Below are 17953 nucleotides of genomic sequence, written 5' to 3' on the forward strand. Positions count from 1 at the left end.
CCTGTTTTCTGGGCTTTTCCTTGCAGCCTTTTGATAGGTTATATACATTTTGCCAGCTCTGCCATTAATGTGTCAGTGCTGTTTCATCAGCCAGGTTAATCCAAATTGCTCTTTTGCAGGAGGGACTGAGAACTGCATAATCCAAAGAGCAGCATCCAGGAATTTACATATGCTGACAACAACGTGGGCAAAGCGATAAATCCCAGAAGTCCTCTTAATTTAGCCAAATAGTACCCCCAATAAACACCCAAAGGATCAAGCATCACTTTTTTTTCTATTTTTAAAAAGGAGCATTTCTTGGAAGATTGAAAGCATGCAATTGTTGCAAGTGCCACGTGCAGAGTTATAACCACTATCTCTCTGTGTACCTTCTATTTTTACCCAAATCCTTGTTCTGCTTTTGCTCCTTGACAGTAAATCGCCTTATGCCTGGGCTCAAAAACCTGGCACGTGCCTAGTGCTGTAATCCTGGCTCAGTACTGTACACCCTGGTGCTCTGACTCATCTGCCAGGCACTCCTGCTACTCTGTGTAAATGCCAGCAAGTTCTCTCTCTGTGTGTGACTGTGACACACACACAGAATAATCTCAGAGGGCTTTGTGATACATTTTGAATCATCTTAATAGTACTCAAAATAAAATATGGCACAGATTTCCAAGCACAAAATAAATGGGCAGCCGAACAGATGGGAAGTTTAGGTAAAAACAAATTAATACCTCCCAATAAACAAACAGAAAATAGTTCCAGAACCTTTTTCTGGCTTCGACTTTGAACTTCTATAAATAATTCTTACCTGCATGCAAAACAATGTTACCTGAGTATTTTGTAGCCTGGTTATCTGTTCCTGGGTGCGAATGTTCCAAGAGAATCCTGATTGCCACCACTTGGATCTCCACCAAGTTGTAGCCACCACCACTAAGAAATCTGCACTACCCATACATGTGGGATGAAATGGTTGGGAAGCCACCATACAACCCACTTTTTGCTGTTGCTATAATGGACATGAAGTGGTAATTAACAGGTTTCACAAATACCTGATGACTGTATTTGTTCTTTAAATGGCAAGGTGTGCACATCTGGACACTGTACTCCTGCTGAAAATGCATTGGGGTTTTTGGCCACTTCATCACACTCTTGGTTCATGTTTAGCTTGTGGTCTACTAACACCCTCTAAATCCTTTCCCCATGTAATGCTGTCAAGGCCATTTTCTTTTTCTTGCCTAATTGTATTACGTTTACATTAATATCTTATGCTCTCTCTCTCTCTGTGTTTTCCAGTTGCCTGTTGTCTTATGGAGATCTCATGAATTTCACCGTGTTTTCTTAGGCAAGGAAACCTCAGAGATGGTTTCACCAGTTCCTGTTTCTGAAATACAGTCAGCACCTGGTATTTGTTGGCAGTCTCCCAACCAAGTACTAACTAGGGCTGACCCTGATAATGTTCCAAGATCAGGTGAGATTTGGTACCTTTAGAGCATTTAGGTCCTTAGCACCTTACTACTTTTGTTGAAATTCATGCCCCCCCCCCAACTGAGTGGGTAAGGATTTCTTAGGGGCTCCCAGGACTTGCAAAAACAGGGTAAATACATACTGTCCTGACTGAACCCTCACATTAGGACACACAACTATACCTTGCAAGGTACGTTCCACACTGCTGGGAGCTTTCAGTTCCAATTTTCCAAGAGGTGTGTGTACATGCCACAATGCTAATCTTACTACTCTTATCAGATTTTGTTCTGGGATCTGCAATGTGCCACCTGCAGACAACTCCCTAGGCACCTGCCCTACTGATCATCATGCATTTTGAATAAATGGTATTTTAAAAATATGAACACTAGAATATTGTTCTCCATAAAAAGAATATGGAAAAATATGCTGGTGAGTGAATTTAAAAAAGTATAAAATGCGGTATATTATGGGGAATGTTCCAGGTGGATAGACTCCACCAAGGAAGCCATGGCTGCCCTGAGTTTGCAAGACCTGAGAAGGGCTATTAAAGATGGGATGATCTGGAGGTCTCTCATTCATAGGTCTGACATAAAGTTGAAGTGGAATAGGTGGAAATTCAAAACAACAAAGGTAAAAACCCTTGCAAAATTGCTCATGGAAATACATCAGAGGGAATGTCAATAAAAATGCCAACTTTTGTATGGACTTTTTTCATTGCAAGTTGATGTGGAAAAAGGATGAAATGAATTTAAGAATGACAAAATGAGAGAAAACAAAATTAACAGGCTCTTAGAGTTGGAAAAGACCACAAGAGCCATCCAGTCCAATCCCCTGCCATGCAGGAACTCACAATCTGCTTACACCCAGAAGTTGGCTGGAATACCCTAAAGGCATCAGATCCCAACTGATCTTGGAAGGTAAACAGGGGTCAGCCCTGGTTAGTACTTGGATGGGAGACCACCAATGAATACCAGGTGCTGTAGACTATATTTCAAAGAAAGAAACTGGCAAAACCAACTCTAAGATTCCTTGCCAAAGAAAACACTATGAAATGAATAGAGTCCGTAAAATTTACTCCAGTTATTTCCTAACCAAGGTAGGAAGTCTGGGTTCACAACTTCTGTTGAAGTGCTAAGTTTTCAGACAGTATTACCAACTGCTGTATGCTCCCAAAATGTCCACCTGAATGACAGAGACTCCAGCCTTATAGAAATAGAGAAATTCTCCCTGCCCCATCCCTTGCCGCAAGCACCCAAGATCGCACCCAACACTGCCTTTAATTACTTATAATTAAAGAGGGCAAAATGAACATTTGCCAAATCTGTCTTTTTGCATTCTGGCATTTCTTTCTTGCTGACAGCTTGATACAGCCGAGTCAACTACCGAAACAAGGAACTCACAAGCATCATAAATTTATACATTCCATAAGAGATAATCATAGTGGGTAAGACAGGCACCTGGTCTTACTCAAACAAACTCAGGCCTATCAGAGCCCTTTAAAATGTTTTACTGCTCCTTGTGGAAGCTGTGTGTTAACTTGATCGGCTTGCCCAGCATTTCCATCTACACCTGCTTTGGAAAAGGAGCATTCCTGACTGGAGACAGATGGTAAACGTGTGATTGTACTGTACAACTTGCATCCCTAATCTTGTTCAGTGGGGCCTTGGTAACTGCTGGGGTTTGGTTCCGGGACTTCCTGTGGATACCTAACTCCATGGATGCTCAAGTCACATTACATACAATGGCATAGTAAAATGGTGCCCCTTACATAAAACGGCAAAATCAAGGTTTAGTGATTTGCAGACCGAAAGGAAGTAATTTCTGTTTTTATTTTGCAACATGTCACATGGGAAGCAGGAACTGTCAAACTTAAAAAACGTGTCAGTAAAGCAGGAGATGTGAACATAGCCCAAGTCTTTTGGACAAGTAAACAATCACTTAATTGGTTTGAAAACATCAACCCATGAATGTGCTCCACAAAACTGGAACAGGTATTCAGAATAAGCAGCCCTCCATGACTCAACCCAGGGGTAGGCAACCTGCGGCCCGCGGGCCAGATGCGACCCAGCAAGGCCTTGGGACTGGCCCCAGCCCGGTCCTGCCGCCGATTGCCGCCGGAGCCTTTGGCCTCTCATGTGAGGGCGTGGGGCCTTTGGCCTATCAGGAGGAGGTGGGCAAGGGGGGGCAAGTGGCAGGCAAGGGGGGCAACTGTCTATAGAAGCCTCCGAAACATGCATTTATATTAACATTTTTTAAAAAATCAGCAATTTTTTTGCGTGTCCTCCATTTTTTAATAATAAAAGTGTCCTCCATTTGAAAATTTTGTCCTACATTTGCCCTGGTTTATTTATTTAATTTTTTTTAAAAAAAATATTTAATTATTTATTTTTTGGCTTCGGACCCCCCAGTTGTCTGAGGGACAGCAACCCGGCCCCCGGCTCAAAAAGGTTGCCTACCCCTGACTCAACCCAATCAGCCATGTTGTAAGCAAAGAATGGAGCAAGTATCTCTCACCATCCCTGGTGGTTAGGAGACAAAGAAAAATACGCTAGCCATTTCTGGAATTCCTCCATCAAAGTGCAGGTTCTACAAGGTATCTGATGAAGTGAGCATCAGCATTTGAAAACTTACACAAAATAAAACCTAAAATTTTAGAATTGGAAGGGGCCACAAGGGCCATCCAGTCCAACCCCCTGGCATGCTGGAATACACAACTAAAGCAAACCTGAACAATGTCCATCCAGCCTCTGTTTAAATACCTCCAAAGATGGAGAGTTCACCATTTTCCAAAGTAGTCCATTCCATCGTTGAACAGTCTTTACATTAAATATGTTTTTCCAAATGTTTAGGCAGAATCTCTTTTCTTGTAATATGTGGTTAATGGCTGGTGGTTCATATTCTATTCTACTCTCTGAAGAAGCAGAAAACAAGCTTGCTCCATAATCTGTTAAGGTGCCACAAGTTTGTTTTTGCTGCAACAGAATAACACAGATGACGTCCTCTGGGAAAATTTTTAACTGTGAGATCATTAGATGGGTCAAGAGTTTCTCCAGTCCTTTGCTTTTAAGAATACATGATACAGTAGGAATTTAGATCACTCTATGTGTAACCACAGAAGCATCAAATAACAAATGTCTCACTTTTAGCATGGCAGGAAGCTCACGGTGACTTCAGACACACTGGCAACATAAATTGGGAAACTCCTCTCTGTAAATTCATTTATGACTCCAACAGTCTCTGCTCACTTTCACAATTCACCATTACAATATTCTGATACCACTTTAAGTGCCATGCCCACATTCTATGAAAACTTGGGATTTGTACTTTGATAAGTGGTTACCAAACTTTGGTCTTTCAGGCGTGTTGGATTTCAGCTCCCAAAATTCCTGACTGTTGGACAAACTGGAGGTGTTCTATAAGCTAAAGTCCAAAATAACCATAGAACCAAAGTCTGCGAACTACCGCACAATGCACTAGCATTTTGCAAGTTCTAAGTTCCTTATTGAACTATGCAGAAACATAGCTATGTTATTCTGGAATATCAATATACATAGGAGTTTTGTAGCATCTCTGTAATGGAGGGAAAAGATGTAGCATAATCTTTTGTAGACTTGGTCTAGGGAAGCATCTGAGGAAGCAGACCAAGTCTATGAAAGTGTATGCTACAATGTTTTTCATTCAGTTAGTCTCAAAGGTACTACAAGATTCTTTTGCTCAATGAACTATAAACCCCAGGATTCTGTAAGATGGTGCCATGGCAGTTTCAGGGGTATCAAAGTGCTGTTGTTTAGAATGAGAAGGGACAAGGGTGCTATCTGGTTCGCTCCACCACCAAGGAACCACTCTTGCAAATGCCAATGAGGGCTAAAACAAACAAGCTAGATTTTAGCAACTGCAATGCCAACCAAGACAGCAAGCCTAAATTGTTTACCATGACGGTAATGCCATCCTTCTCCAGTGGAGTCTTGTCATAAGTTACTTCACACACTCTCACTACTGTTGTTGCACCATATTTCTTCAGATCCTGTGCAAGGAAAAAGGGAGACAATTTAGTCCACTTGCATTCTGCCAGGAAGTAAAAATGTTATTATTATTATTAACCTTTATTTATAAAGCGCTGTAAGTTTACACAGCGCTGTACATCAATTTTTTAGTCAGACGGTTCCCTGCCCTCAGGCTTACAATCTAAAAGACACGACACAAAAGGAGAAGGGAGTGGTGGTGGGGAATAGGATCAGGTCCAGCAGATCTTTTCCACCTCCGAGGCCTGGACCAAGGCAGATGGACTGGAGGAAGGGCTTGGCTTCTTGATGGATGGTTAGAAGGAGGCTTCCTGGGTCAGAGAGGGGCTCACCTCTGGGAATGCTTCTCTAAACAATATAGTCTTTAATTCAGTTTTGAAACTGGGTAGAGAAGTGATGAGGTGTGCATGTGGGGGAAGAAGGTTCCAGGAGTAAGGGGCAGCAAGCGAGAAGGGACGAATTCGGGAGGGGGCAGTGGTAGTCCTACATTGTGACAGGAGACCCTGACTACCAGAGCGGAGAGTGCGAGTAGGAATGTAAGGAGAAAGAAGGTCAGATAAGTAAGGAGGGGCCAACCCATGGAGGGCTTTGAAAGTCAGTAACAAAAGCTTGTACCGGATGCGAAAGGGGAAGGGGAGCCAATGAAGGGAAGATAAAAGAGGAGAAACATGGTCAAAGCGGCGAGCGAATGTGACAATACGGGCAGCTGAATACTGGACAGATATTAAAGGATGGAGGTGTGAAAGAGGAAGCCCTGTTAGAAGGAGGTTACAATAATCTAGTCGCGAAACCACTAGGGCATGGACTAGAGTCTTGGCAGTAGAGATTGAGAGGAATGGACGGATATATATATATATATATATATATATTTATATATATATAATATATATATATTATATATATATATATATATATAAAATAGCAGCAATACTCTTTTGAATAATAATGGTTGTTTATATTTACTCATTTATTTGTTTTAAAGAGATAAATTTAACTTATTTAAATTTAATTATTAATCAATTAATTGAAACGATTTTATTGCTTTACCACAAACCCACAACAATTTTATTTGCAATACATGCATGCCACCCTGCATAGGATCTTTGAGCAGCAATATAGTAAACATCAAACTCAACAGTTTATTTTTTTAAAAAATAACTTAGATCAACAATTTTAAACAATAAAAATTCTGTAAGCATCCTAAACACAACACCTGATTTAAAAACATTAAAAAACAATCTAAAGATACACACATACACAGTGTGCCCGCGTCATGCTCGGGGAGAAGGGGCAGCGCGTCCCATAGGGACTAACGGGGCAACCACTGCCGCGTGCACAAGCCCCATTCATTAAAATGGGACTCGAGCATAGGCGGTATTTGCTTTACACGGGGGAGTCCGAAATGGATGTGTGTGTGTGTATATATATACAGAGAGAGAGAGAGAGAGAGAGAGAGAGAGAGAGAGAGATCTTCTCAATTATGAAGGTCACATCCTTGTGGCAAGGGGGCTTGCTGTGTGTGCACAGAGGGTCCAGGGTTCTAATTATTCAGTCTCTAGTGAAAAATGACTGTTAGGAGGTAGAAGTGAAATACCTTTCTTGGATAGCTACTGATAGTCACAATGCAACACACTGGAGGAGAGGAACCATCTGAGATCTAGTTTCTCACCCATGCCCTTGAAAACCTAATAAAAATGTAAGCACTGTACTGAATAAGACCAAAGATCTATCTAGTCTAGTGCTCTATTCCTATAAAGTCCAACCAATAGCTTTTGGGAAGTCCATTAGCAGTAAATGAGAGCAACTGTGCCCTCCACCTTGCATTCCTCAGCAACACATATAAAATAGGCAGAAAACATGACTTAAAAGATCAAGGCCTCATCTGCACTGCAGAAATAATCCAGTTTGACATCAAGTGCCAGGGCTCAATGCCATGGAATTTTGGGAACTGTACTGTGTTGTGGCACCAAAGCTTTATGACAGAGAAGGCCAAATATCTAACAAAATGACAATTTCCAAAATTCCACAGCATCGAGCCACAGTAGTTAATTATTTCCGCAGGGCAGATGCAGCCCAAGCTTCTTCTTTGCTGTATCGTTAGAGAGATCCTCATTATCAAGAAGGCATGTATGCTTTTGTGCCTTTTTCACTGGTCATCTAATACATTGCTGACACAATAGTGTATCATTGAAAATCAAAGTCAGGATTGTTCATGCCACTGTATTTACAATTGTATGTATGGTTATCCCCTAAAGGATAAAGTTCACAGTTTGGGAATACTCCTGGACTCATCTCTACAATTATCCACTCAAGTAGATGCGATGGCCAGGAGTGCTTGGTACCAGCTTCGGCTGATACGCCAACTGCGCCCCTGTCTGGATCAAAAGGACCTTGAAACCGTAGTACATGCACTGGTAACCTCTCGTTTGGATTTCTGTAATGCGCTCTACATGGGGCTACCTTTGTACCAGGTTCGGAAGCTTCAGTTAGTTCAGAATGCTGCAGCCAGATTGGTCACGGGTACCCAAAGATTGGACCATATAACACCTATATTAAAATCTCTCCACTGGCTGCCTATTAGCTTCTGGGAGCAATACAAAGTGTTGGCCATTACCTTTAAAGCCCTACATGGCTTGGGCCCGAGTTACTTGATGGAGCGCCTCTCCCTAAATAACCCCCCCCCCGCACCATCAGAACATCAGGGACATATTTACTTGAATACCCCAGGGTAAAATTAGTAAAAACTTATCAGAGAGCCAACACGGTGACAGCTCCTGCTCATTGGAATGCTCTCCCTGAAAAGATCCGGCAGTGTCCCACGTTGGAAGCCTTTAAGAAAGCTTTGAAAACGCATCTTTTTCAGATAGCATACCCCCTTAATTCTCTTTAGAGATAGAATACCCTAATTAAGATCCAGATATCCAACCACAACCGATAATTTTTAAATTGATTTGTATATGCTATGAGACGTTTATTGAATTGTGTAATATTGCTGATGTAACTGTTGATATACTGTATTGCTCGATTATTGTATGCTTTGTATTGTACTATATTGTATTGTGACATATGTCACATAACCGGTATAATGTGAACTGCTTTGATCAGACGGAAAAGTGGTATACAAATTATTATTATTATTATTATTATTATTATTATTATTATTATTATTATGAAAGCTGATAGGAAGAGAATCATCTCATCTGAGATGTGGTGCTAGAGAAGAGTTCTATGGATATCTTGGGCTGCCAAAAAGATGAATAAATGGGTCCTAGAGCAAGGTTCTAGATGACTAAACTGAGACTGTTGTATTTTGGACCTATCATAAAAAGACATGACTCACTAGGGAAAAAATGCTTTGCAAATTGGAAGGCAATAGGAAAAGAGGAAGACCATGTTCCAGATGGACAGACCCGGTCAAGGAAGCCACAGTCCTGAGTTTGCAAGTACTCAATGATATATCTTGACACATCAAGATGTTGTCTAGTTCCTTCATAGCCACCCTTCCAAGTCCTAGTTCTCTTCTGATTTCTTGATTGCAGTCTTTTTAATGACTGGGCCAGGGTATGGGAAATCCTAAACTATTTCAATGTTTTCGTTGTCTGCTTTAAACTTATGTGAATCACCTGTGGTCATTATTTTTGTTTTCTTAATGTTCAACTGTAAACCTGTCTTTGCACTTTTTCCTTGACTTTCTTCAGTAACTGAATTCTTCTGGGCAAAGAAGTTGGTCCCTTTTTTAGACAGAAAAGAGACAGTCTAGGATGAGAGTGTGCAAAATTGACCTTACAAAAATAGCACTTTGCCCATCCCTGTACAGAACTGATGGTAGCATTTATCCCAAATCTCTAGCCATAATGAAAACTCTAGCTCTGTGTTCCTTTGCTCTCTTCTTCAGTCTGGCACCCTTTGTATATAACACATCATCCACCCTTCAAAGTCTTTGGCTCACTTTTTATGTTTCAGGGATGTTTATACAAGGATACTGTAATTATAACAAAGAGAAGGTCATGGTAATTTACCATATGAATGCCCTAGATGGATGAGCTTTGCTCAGACATGTCTGAATTAAAATGCTTGAAAACTGGAAATGAAGATGCACTGAAACAACTTCAATGACTACAGGTCCATTTCTAAGACAAATTGAAAGTGCTGGTTATGATCTTTACAGCCCTACACACATTGGGTCCAGATTATCTCAAAGACCATATCTCCCTATATGCGACAGTATGCATTTTAAGATCTTGGAAGGAGAATTTTCTCTTGGTCCCACCATCATGTGTGGTGAGAACATGGGAAAGATCTTTTCAGTGCGCTCAGGCTTTGGAATGGTCTTCCATGGGAAGTCCAGTTGGCTTCCTTTCTATCCTCTTTCTGCTAGAAGGCAGCAACATGTTTATTTAGCTATGTCTGATTCTTAAATCATGTGTCAAAAGGGTGTTTGAAAGTGGTGATCTTTTCTGTTATTTTGTTAACTTGCTTTCAGTCCAAAACTGGGGAAGAGATGGGATATAAATACAGTAGGCCCTTGGTATCTGCTGGGGTTTGGTTCCAGGACCCCTCTTCAGTACCAAAATCAATGGATGCTCAAGTCTCATTGAATAGAACAAAGAAAAATGCTGTCCCTTATATAAAATGGCAAAATCAAGTTTTACTATTTGAAATTTATACTTTCTTTTTAATATATTTTCTATCCTTGAATACTTTAATCCGTGGATAAAGAATCTATCAATATGGAGAGCCAACTGTATAATCCATCATCATCATCATCATCATCATCATCATCATCACCACCACCACCACCACCACCAAATGTGCTAACAGAATTGTTCTGACACTGCTAGTTCAGTATGAAGTGGTATATAAATGAAGCTGTTTGTTTCTTGAATTCCTTAAAAAAATTCTTTTTGTTAAGTAAGATTTTACTTTAACTTTCGTTTTAAAATTACTGTATGCATATATGTACACACAACCAACCAAACAAACACTGAAAAAGACCAAACAGAGGTGACACTTTGATTAAGATATGAGGGAGGCTATGTCCTCAGAAATCAAACAGCAAACTAACGTGAGTATTTTCAGATTCTGCAGCCCCTGCCCAGAGTGCTTCTTTACAGAAATTTTACCCTAGCCAGATAAGACTGGATTTCTTTTGCTGCTCCACTCTCAAGAGTAAACAAGGACATTTATTTTTAATCCTTGTAGGTATGCAACAGTTCATCTAGTTGCCCACGTAACCAGAACAACATCTGTGGACAACAGAGCCAGTTTGGCTGGGGCAGCCATGGAGAGGGTGAAGGTACAAAGAGATGTACATCTAAAAACAGCATGCTGGCCCAGGGCCCAGGTATTAAAGAGGGCAAGAATTGTCAAGTCCAAGTTCGGAAGCTCTCAATGGGCAAGGAAGGCAGAGGGAAAGAGGAAGAAATTATAAAGAAGGGAGGGAAGAAAGGTGCATTATGAAAAATGACTTTGCCTAAATCCAGGGTAAGAGACACTGCTTAGACGAAGTGCAGAGTTGTTTTTTTGGAGGCGCTCAGCATTACCTAGACCTGCCTGAGCAGGCTCAGCGAGCCAAAATCTCACCGCTGTCTCCCCAAATGACGTTTGAGACTCAGCACCATCCCTAGAACATGTGCATGCTCATTTTCTCTGGGGGCATGGGCGGCGGTGGAGGAAGCCCTGCCAGGTTTTGCTTCAATAGGATCTTGAAAAGGGAACCTGAGATGGAGGCCCTACATGTTAGGGCGAGGGCCAGAAAAGGTACACAAAAGATCAGGTATTGTGGGAATGGAGCATTGTCTCAATGAAGGATACTAGTTTTTGCTCAGCTGGTGCCCACCAGGTGCATTACACTACAATTCCTTTTATTATTAGATAACATTTTAGTTGAAGATGAAACATTCCCTGAGGACTGGTCAAGAACACATTCCCTTCCTTCCTTTACAGGCCAGATGTATATCATTTTTATTACATTTTAATATTTTTAATGTGCACTATTTTTAACTTTTTAAATTGTTGAATTGTTTTTTAAACATTATCTCCATTTTAATGCTTTTGTGTTTCTTTTAACTTGTAGTCAGCCCACTGTATCTTTAGATTTTTTTCTCCATGGGTTCAAGCATCCACAGCTTTAACATATTCAAAAAAGGTATAAATTCCAAATAGCAAACTTTGATTTTGCCATTTTATATCAGAGACAGCATTTTACTATGCCATTGTATTTAATGGTACTTGAGCATCCACAGATTTTGGTATCCACAGCAGTGTCCACAAAGCAAACTCCAATGGATAACAAGGGCTCATCATACTGTTTTAAATTTGTTGTTAGCCACCTTTAGTCCCTATATCGGGAGAAAGCCATAATATAAATAAATAAATAATTCACTCTCCAACTTGTGGGTGCTGTAGGACTGTGCTACTCAAAATGGTTGTCTGTAGACCACTGCTGGTCTGCAAGCTGTTGGTTTGCTGGTCCACATCAAGTTTCCAAGAAAGAAACAGTTGTAGCCAATGGGCACAAACAGTCGTGTTCCCTGGGATACTGGGGAAATAACCTGCACAGTCCCCAAAATCAGATAGCTTAAGAGGGGCTGCTATATGAGAACAGAAGAAGCTGCATTGTACTGTGTCTGACTATTGATAGATTGCCCTTTTTCTGTAAAGTTCTCTTCATAAACATTACATACTGGCCAGAGACCAGTGAGAGATCCAATGGACACTCTTCTGCTTCTTACTTTGACTGTAAGCTCTTTGGAACAGAGAATTAGGAATTTGTCCTTTAGATTTATCCAGGATGGCAGACTTTCAGAGAGTCTTTAGATTGGTGGTGGGCGTGTGTGTGTGTGTGTGTGTGTAATGACCAATTTCCGTCCCCTCTGATCTGCAAAGTTGTGTCTGGGCACACCACAAGTGACATTGTGTCATTTATGGTAGTCATTTTCAGCTCATTCATGGAGCTGTGAGCCACATTTGGAATGGATTTTGGACAGATAAAGCAAGGAAGCCATGGCCCCGAATCTGCAAGCCTGGGCAGGATAGCTGATGACTGGGGGCTCCTATTTATAGAGATTCCATATGTTATTTGATAGTAATTAACAACGAACAGAAGCGACCAAGAGGTTTCAGAGGCCACAGAAGTGAGATTCACAGGCTGCATTAGCAAATAGGTTTCTCTACTCTACTTCAGAAACTCAGAGCCAAGAACAACCCTTAAAATGACTATGCTTTTGAAGATATCCTAATACCTACACCAAACTTTTTTTTAAAAAAATTATTCTGTTCAAAATTTGCTGTGTTATCCTGAAACTTCTTATTGCTTCCATCAATGGCACCGACTTTTTCTTGGAGTGCATTGGTTGAGTGCTACACTTAGGTTGTGCTACACCAAAGAAGAAGTGTAGACAGATTGTTAAGGCAAGCATACAGACAAGGCACAGGTAATGTCTATAACATCTTTTGCTCAGCTAGCTCCCAAAGATGCTACAAGATCCCTTTGCATACTGATACTCCGATTAATAGGGCTATGTCTCTGATCTCAAAGGGGAGTGAGATGCTCTCCTGTTGACTAGAAAAAGCTGCCTTATGCCAAAAGAGACCATTGATCCACCAGTGCTGTCAGACTCAGTGACACAAGGGTTGAAGTCTCACAGCAGATGGGTTGAGTCCCAGAGTGATCTAACAGGGTATGTCCACAGGCTGCAGTAGGTCTAGTACAGATTGATGGTTCTGCTCCAGGTGATGCAATCCAATCTGGAATTCGGGAAAAGTGGGAGATGCTCAGGACTGAATCTAATTACTGATCCCAACCAGAGCAACTCTATTCAATCACTGGGAATGTAGTAAGTACACACTTATGTAACTTCCCCATTTCAGTGGCTCTATTCTAGTTGGGACTAACCAGAGCAGCACCTCTCTCAGAGCTGGTTCCTACCTCTACTTACACCACACAACCCAATAGAAATCTATCCATGTGAAAATATACCTTCAGACAAAAGTGTACCAGTGAGAGAACAAAAGGGAAATACCACTAAATGGTGATTCCCCCCTCCTTCCAATATGACTATTGTAATCTTGCCTCGATCCATCTGGGAGAGGCAGAAAAATATAAATAAAATTGTTATTATTTATTTATTATATGAATTAAAACATCAAGACTCTCTGAACTGCTGCTCCCTTATTCCATCTCTTGATCAGAAGTGCTTCCATGACATGCAGACAGAAATGGGTACAGGAATTCCCACCTGCCTGGGCTGACAAAATTGTCTGGAACAAGGATGGATGCTGAAATTTTGTGCCCTATTTCATTTAGCAGAATGATCTGGAAGAACTGCTAAATTCAAGGCAAAATCCCTAAGAATCCCTAGGTTTTTTTTAAACTTAATTTTTATGAACCCATTTGATTTACCATAAATAACATTGTGTTATTGCAGCCATTACTTCCAAAATTGTACAGCCTGACTTACCTCAATGAAGGTATTCAGTGTGGCATTGGTAGGGTTGTGGGTGATCAGGAATCTCATATTCTTGTAGCAGACCTCTACGGGGGCAGGTCTGTTCATGCGGGCCATGGTGGTGGTTGTGGAAAAAATAAGATGGACGGGAGGGGTGAAGAAAACGAACAAAAACAAAGAACACCTCCTAAAAGGTAGTGGTGGGGAGTATTGCAGGACAAAAGGAAAACAAAAGTTACCCTAAAGTTTGGCAAAACACTATCTTTCCCCCCCTCTTGTCCCACCCAATTGACACAAATTTGTGCAAATATCTCCAACTTTTGGGAGAATGTATGCTGGATTCTCTAAACCATCCAATTAGAATAAAGGAAACCCTGTGCTTGACTGATGAATAACACTTATAAGGGGGGGGGGGGGGAATATCCGCCAATACTTTAAAGGGAAAAAAATGTATATATATCTGCCGTAGTGTCAATTTTCTCGGTGTGTGCAATTTAGAGTAGTCGTTCTTCAGCGTTGTCGTTCGGCTTCCCTTCTTTAGCTCTCTCCTCTTCAGAAAGGCCTCTGCATTCAGTTGACCTGCCGGCGTTGATCTTGCACTGTCACGTTACCCCATCTGGATATGTAAAATATTTCGGGGGAGAGAGGGGAGCCCGGCGCAGCTCAGGCTGGGGCGGCAGCCAGTAGAAGTCGTCCTGTAGCTGTAAGAGCCATGCACAGGAGATCTGAATGGTTAACCCCACGAGCTCAGGGTGCCAGCTCTGCACAGGGCAGCGGCGTGCTGTCTTCAACGGGCCGGATGTTGTGCGTGGCAGTGCTTAAAAGTGCGGCCAGGCCCCTCCATAAATCCACAGCTGATCAGCATACGAGACAATCTGCAGAAATAAAATGGGGGGGGGGGGGATATTTTGTAAATGGAAAAATCTAGATCCAGGTGGGCAGCTATGGTGTGCACAGTGGCCAATTCTCAGTCCTGGAATTGTGGGGCTGGCACATTTGAGCTCTGCAAAAACGTAGCCAGACATCTACTTTAAAAAAAATTGTTTGATGATGAACAGTGTGTGTGTGTGTGGGAAGATGAAAAGTGGAAAACATGCGTCTGTTCATCCATAGTCATCTAGGCTGTTGTACTGAAGAAAGGGGAGACTTGTCTCAAGGTGCACAACTGACGGGCATTTAAATGGTGGAACAGTCTAATGCAGTGGTTCTCAATCTTTCTAATGTGCGACCCTTTAATACAGTTCTTCATGTCATGATGACCCCCAATCATAAAATTATTTTCATTGCTGCATGCAAATATGTGTTTTCCAATGGTCTTAGGTTACCCCGTGAAAGGGTTGTTCGACTCCCAAAGGGGTCCTGACCCACAGGTTGGGAACCACTGGTCTAATGTGTTTTGGCCCATAAATACAGTCAGCCCTCCATATCCGCAGATTTTTTTTTATCCACAGAATCAACCATCTTTGGCTTGAAAATATATATTTTTAAATATATAAATTTCAAAATGCTAACCTTGATTTTGCCATTTTATATAAGGGGCACCTTTCTACTATGCCACTATATTTAATGGGACTTAAGCATCCATGGATTTTGGTAATGACGAGGCCAAACCCCAACATATACCAAGGGCCCACTGTATTTTCAAGGCCTTTTTCAGGGGCCATTTAGAATCTAACTTCAGAATTTCTAAAGCTAAGCACATTTCTTGACCAGTTTTCTGAAGTTAGATTACCCCCTGAACAAGTACAAGCTGAAAAATGTTTCATTTTCCAAAATCAATTACACATCCATCAACTGAGCATCTTGAAATGTGTCTCCAGTTTCTTTGGAGATTTTACTGGGTGCTCCCTATCTTTGCTTCTTTTGGGCTGCTGTATTTGGGCAAATCACATTCTCTCAGCCTGAGGGGAATCATAGAGTTGGAAGAGACCACAAGGCCATCCAGTTCAACCCCCTGCCATGCAGGAAATCTAAATCAAAGCATCCCCGACAGATGTCCATCAAGCCTCTGTTTAAAGACTTCTAAGGAAGGAGACTCCACTACACTCCGAGGGAGTTTGTTCCACTGTTGAACAGCCCTTACTGTCAGGAAGTTCCTCCGAATGTTGAGGTGGAATCTCTTTTCCTGGAGCTTGTATCCATTGCTCCAGGTCCTAGTCTCTGGAGCAGCAGAAAACCTCCCTCTTCAATGTGACATCCCTTCAAGTATTTAAACAGGGCTATCATATAACCTCTTAATCTTCTCTTCTCCAGGCTATACATCCCCAGCTCCCTAAGTCGTTCTTCATAGGGCGTGGTTTCCAGACCCTTCATCATTTTAGTTGCCCTCCTTTGGACATGCTCCAGTTTTTCAACATCCTTTTTAAATTGTGCTGCCCAGAACTGGACACAATATTCAAGGTGGGGCCTGACCAGAGCAGAATAGAGTGGAACTATTACTTCCCTTGATCAAACCTGACCTGAACGAACCTTGCCAAGAAATGACTTGAAAGCACACAGCAACAACGAACTGCAATCAATCATGTTAGGTAAGCTAAACACAGGATGTGAACTTATATTTTCCTAAGAAGACTAACCATAGTGTTCAAAAGAGCAGGTTAATAAAAGATTATACTGTTAAGCTTGTTTCTGTTTTTTTTAATTACTTGATTCTCAGTTGATCACAAATACAAGTAGTCAAGACACAATATGGTAAGTTGCCTGTGCCCACAGACACACATCACTGTCTCAGCAAAATAAAATGTTCAACCGGTTGTACTAAATTGGATTTTTTTCAGCTTGAAATATAATTCATAAGTACTGCAGAGTAAGTGAGTGAAACTAAAGGTATGGCAGTTATACCCCATTCCCGAAAGTTTAGCCACTGAGATGAGATAATCACATACAATAGTCTGGTCACTTCTCTCTCCTGGGCTTAAAATGGACCAGGCAGTCCCAACAACAGGGTAAAAATGTCCCACCACCCCTTCAAGGCACTGGAAACAAAATAAATGTATTTTTTTGGGCAGTGTGTGTGTGTGTGTGTATGGGGGGGGGGGGAGGATGCAGCCCCTTCAAGATCTCCTACAGAGCTAATCTGCCCCCCTAGCTTACTAGAGTTGTCCACTCCTGGTTTAAAAGTACAAACAAGAATTAGTCTTTTCTTCTTAAAAAAGTAACTTCCTAAGTACTGCTGTTGACCATACTGGCTAGTGCTGTTAGAAGTGGGAAATACCTGGAGGAAAACAGTCTTTTCTGCTCTAGAGACACTGGTTAACTGTCAGTGCTAGAACTCACTTGCAGCATTAAAGCCCTAAATACAAGATGGACATACCGCCTTCCAGATAGTTATGTGTGCAATGTGCAAGGGACATCTTCCCCTTTTACTTAACCCAGAAGTAGGACTCAAAGGGGTTGACCCCACCACCTTAAATGGCGTGCACCATTTTCTATCTTCTTCATCCTACCTGACTCATTTCCTTTTCATAAGCAGGCTGGGCTATATGAATGTCTCTCCAGCAACATCTGAACTGAGAATAGCAACATCTTGACAAAATGCAAGCTTGGGACTAACACTGTCTTAATTATTTTTTAAAGTTTTTTGTGGGTTTTTCGGGCTGTAGTTATTTTCTTCTTCTTCTCCTGTATAATTTTTAACATCTTTGACTGGTGAAAAAGCCAGTGGAGCTTTGAAAGCCTGCAATGTGTATTTTGTCCATTTTGGTTGGCCAATAAAGGTATCATTCAGGCACCACTGTTTTGTGGATTTTGGATGTTATTGTACTTTGCTACATGGCCAACATGGCTACCGCTGTATATGACAATGGACCAGTGATTCCAAAATTCTGGTTTGCCAGGTGTTTGGACTTCAGGTCCCAGAAGGCTCAGTTATATTGGCTAGTGGCTTGGGATCCTGGGAGCTGAAGTCCAAAAGACCTGGAAGGCCAGAGTTTAGAAATTGCTCACACAAAATCACAACATGGGCCAGGGAAAGGAAAGCCACCCTCTAGCTAAGGCCGGACATGATTTTGGAAAGAGATAGAAGATGTAACA

The 17953-nt window shown here is 41.5% G+C and overlaps 1 protein-coding gene across 4 annotated transcripts in view; it reads right to left on the reverse strand.

The window, feature by feature from the left end:
- The window catches only part of PTP4A3 (protein tyrosine phosphatase 4A3), a 96455-nt gene that overhangs the window by 18569 nt on the left and 59933 nt on the right, over nucleotides 1-17953 (reverse strand). For all 4 annotated transcript variants that reach the window (XM_042464560.1, XM_042464562.1, XM_042464561.1 and 1 more), the window contains exons 2-3: nucleotides 13934-14796; nucleotides 5381-5473 (exon numbers count right to left, since the gene is read on the reverse strand). In XM_042464560.1, the coding sequence (XP_042320494.1) occupies nucleotides 5381-5473; nucleotides 13934-14038 (198 nt within the window). In that variant the 5' untranslated portion in view covers nucleotides 14039-14796. The remainder of the gene's footprint in view (nucleotides 1-5380; nucleotides 5474-13933; nucleotides 14797-17953) is intronic.

This window comes from Sceloporus undulatus, chromosome 4, assembly GCF_019175285.1.
Source record: "Sceloporus undulatus isolate JIND9_A2432 ecotype Alabama chromosome 4, SceUnd_v1.1, whole genome shotgun sequence".
In the NCBI taxonomy this organism is placed as follows: Eukaryota; Metazoa; Chordata; class Lepidosauria; order Squamata; family Phrynosomatidae; genus Sceloporus; species Sceloporus undulatus.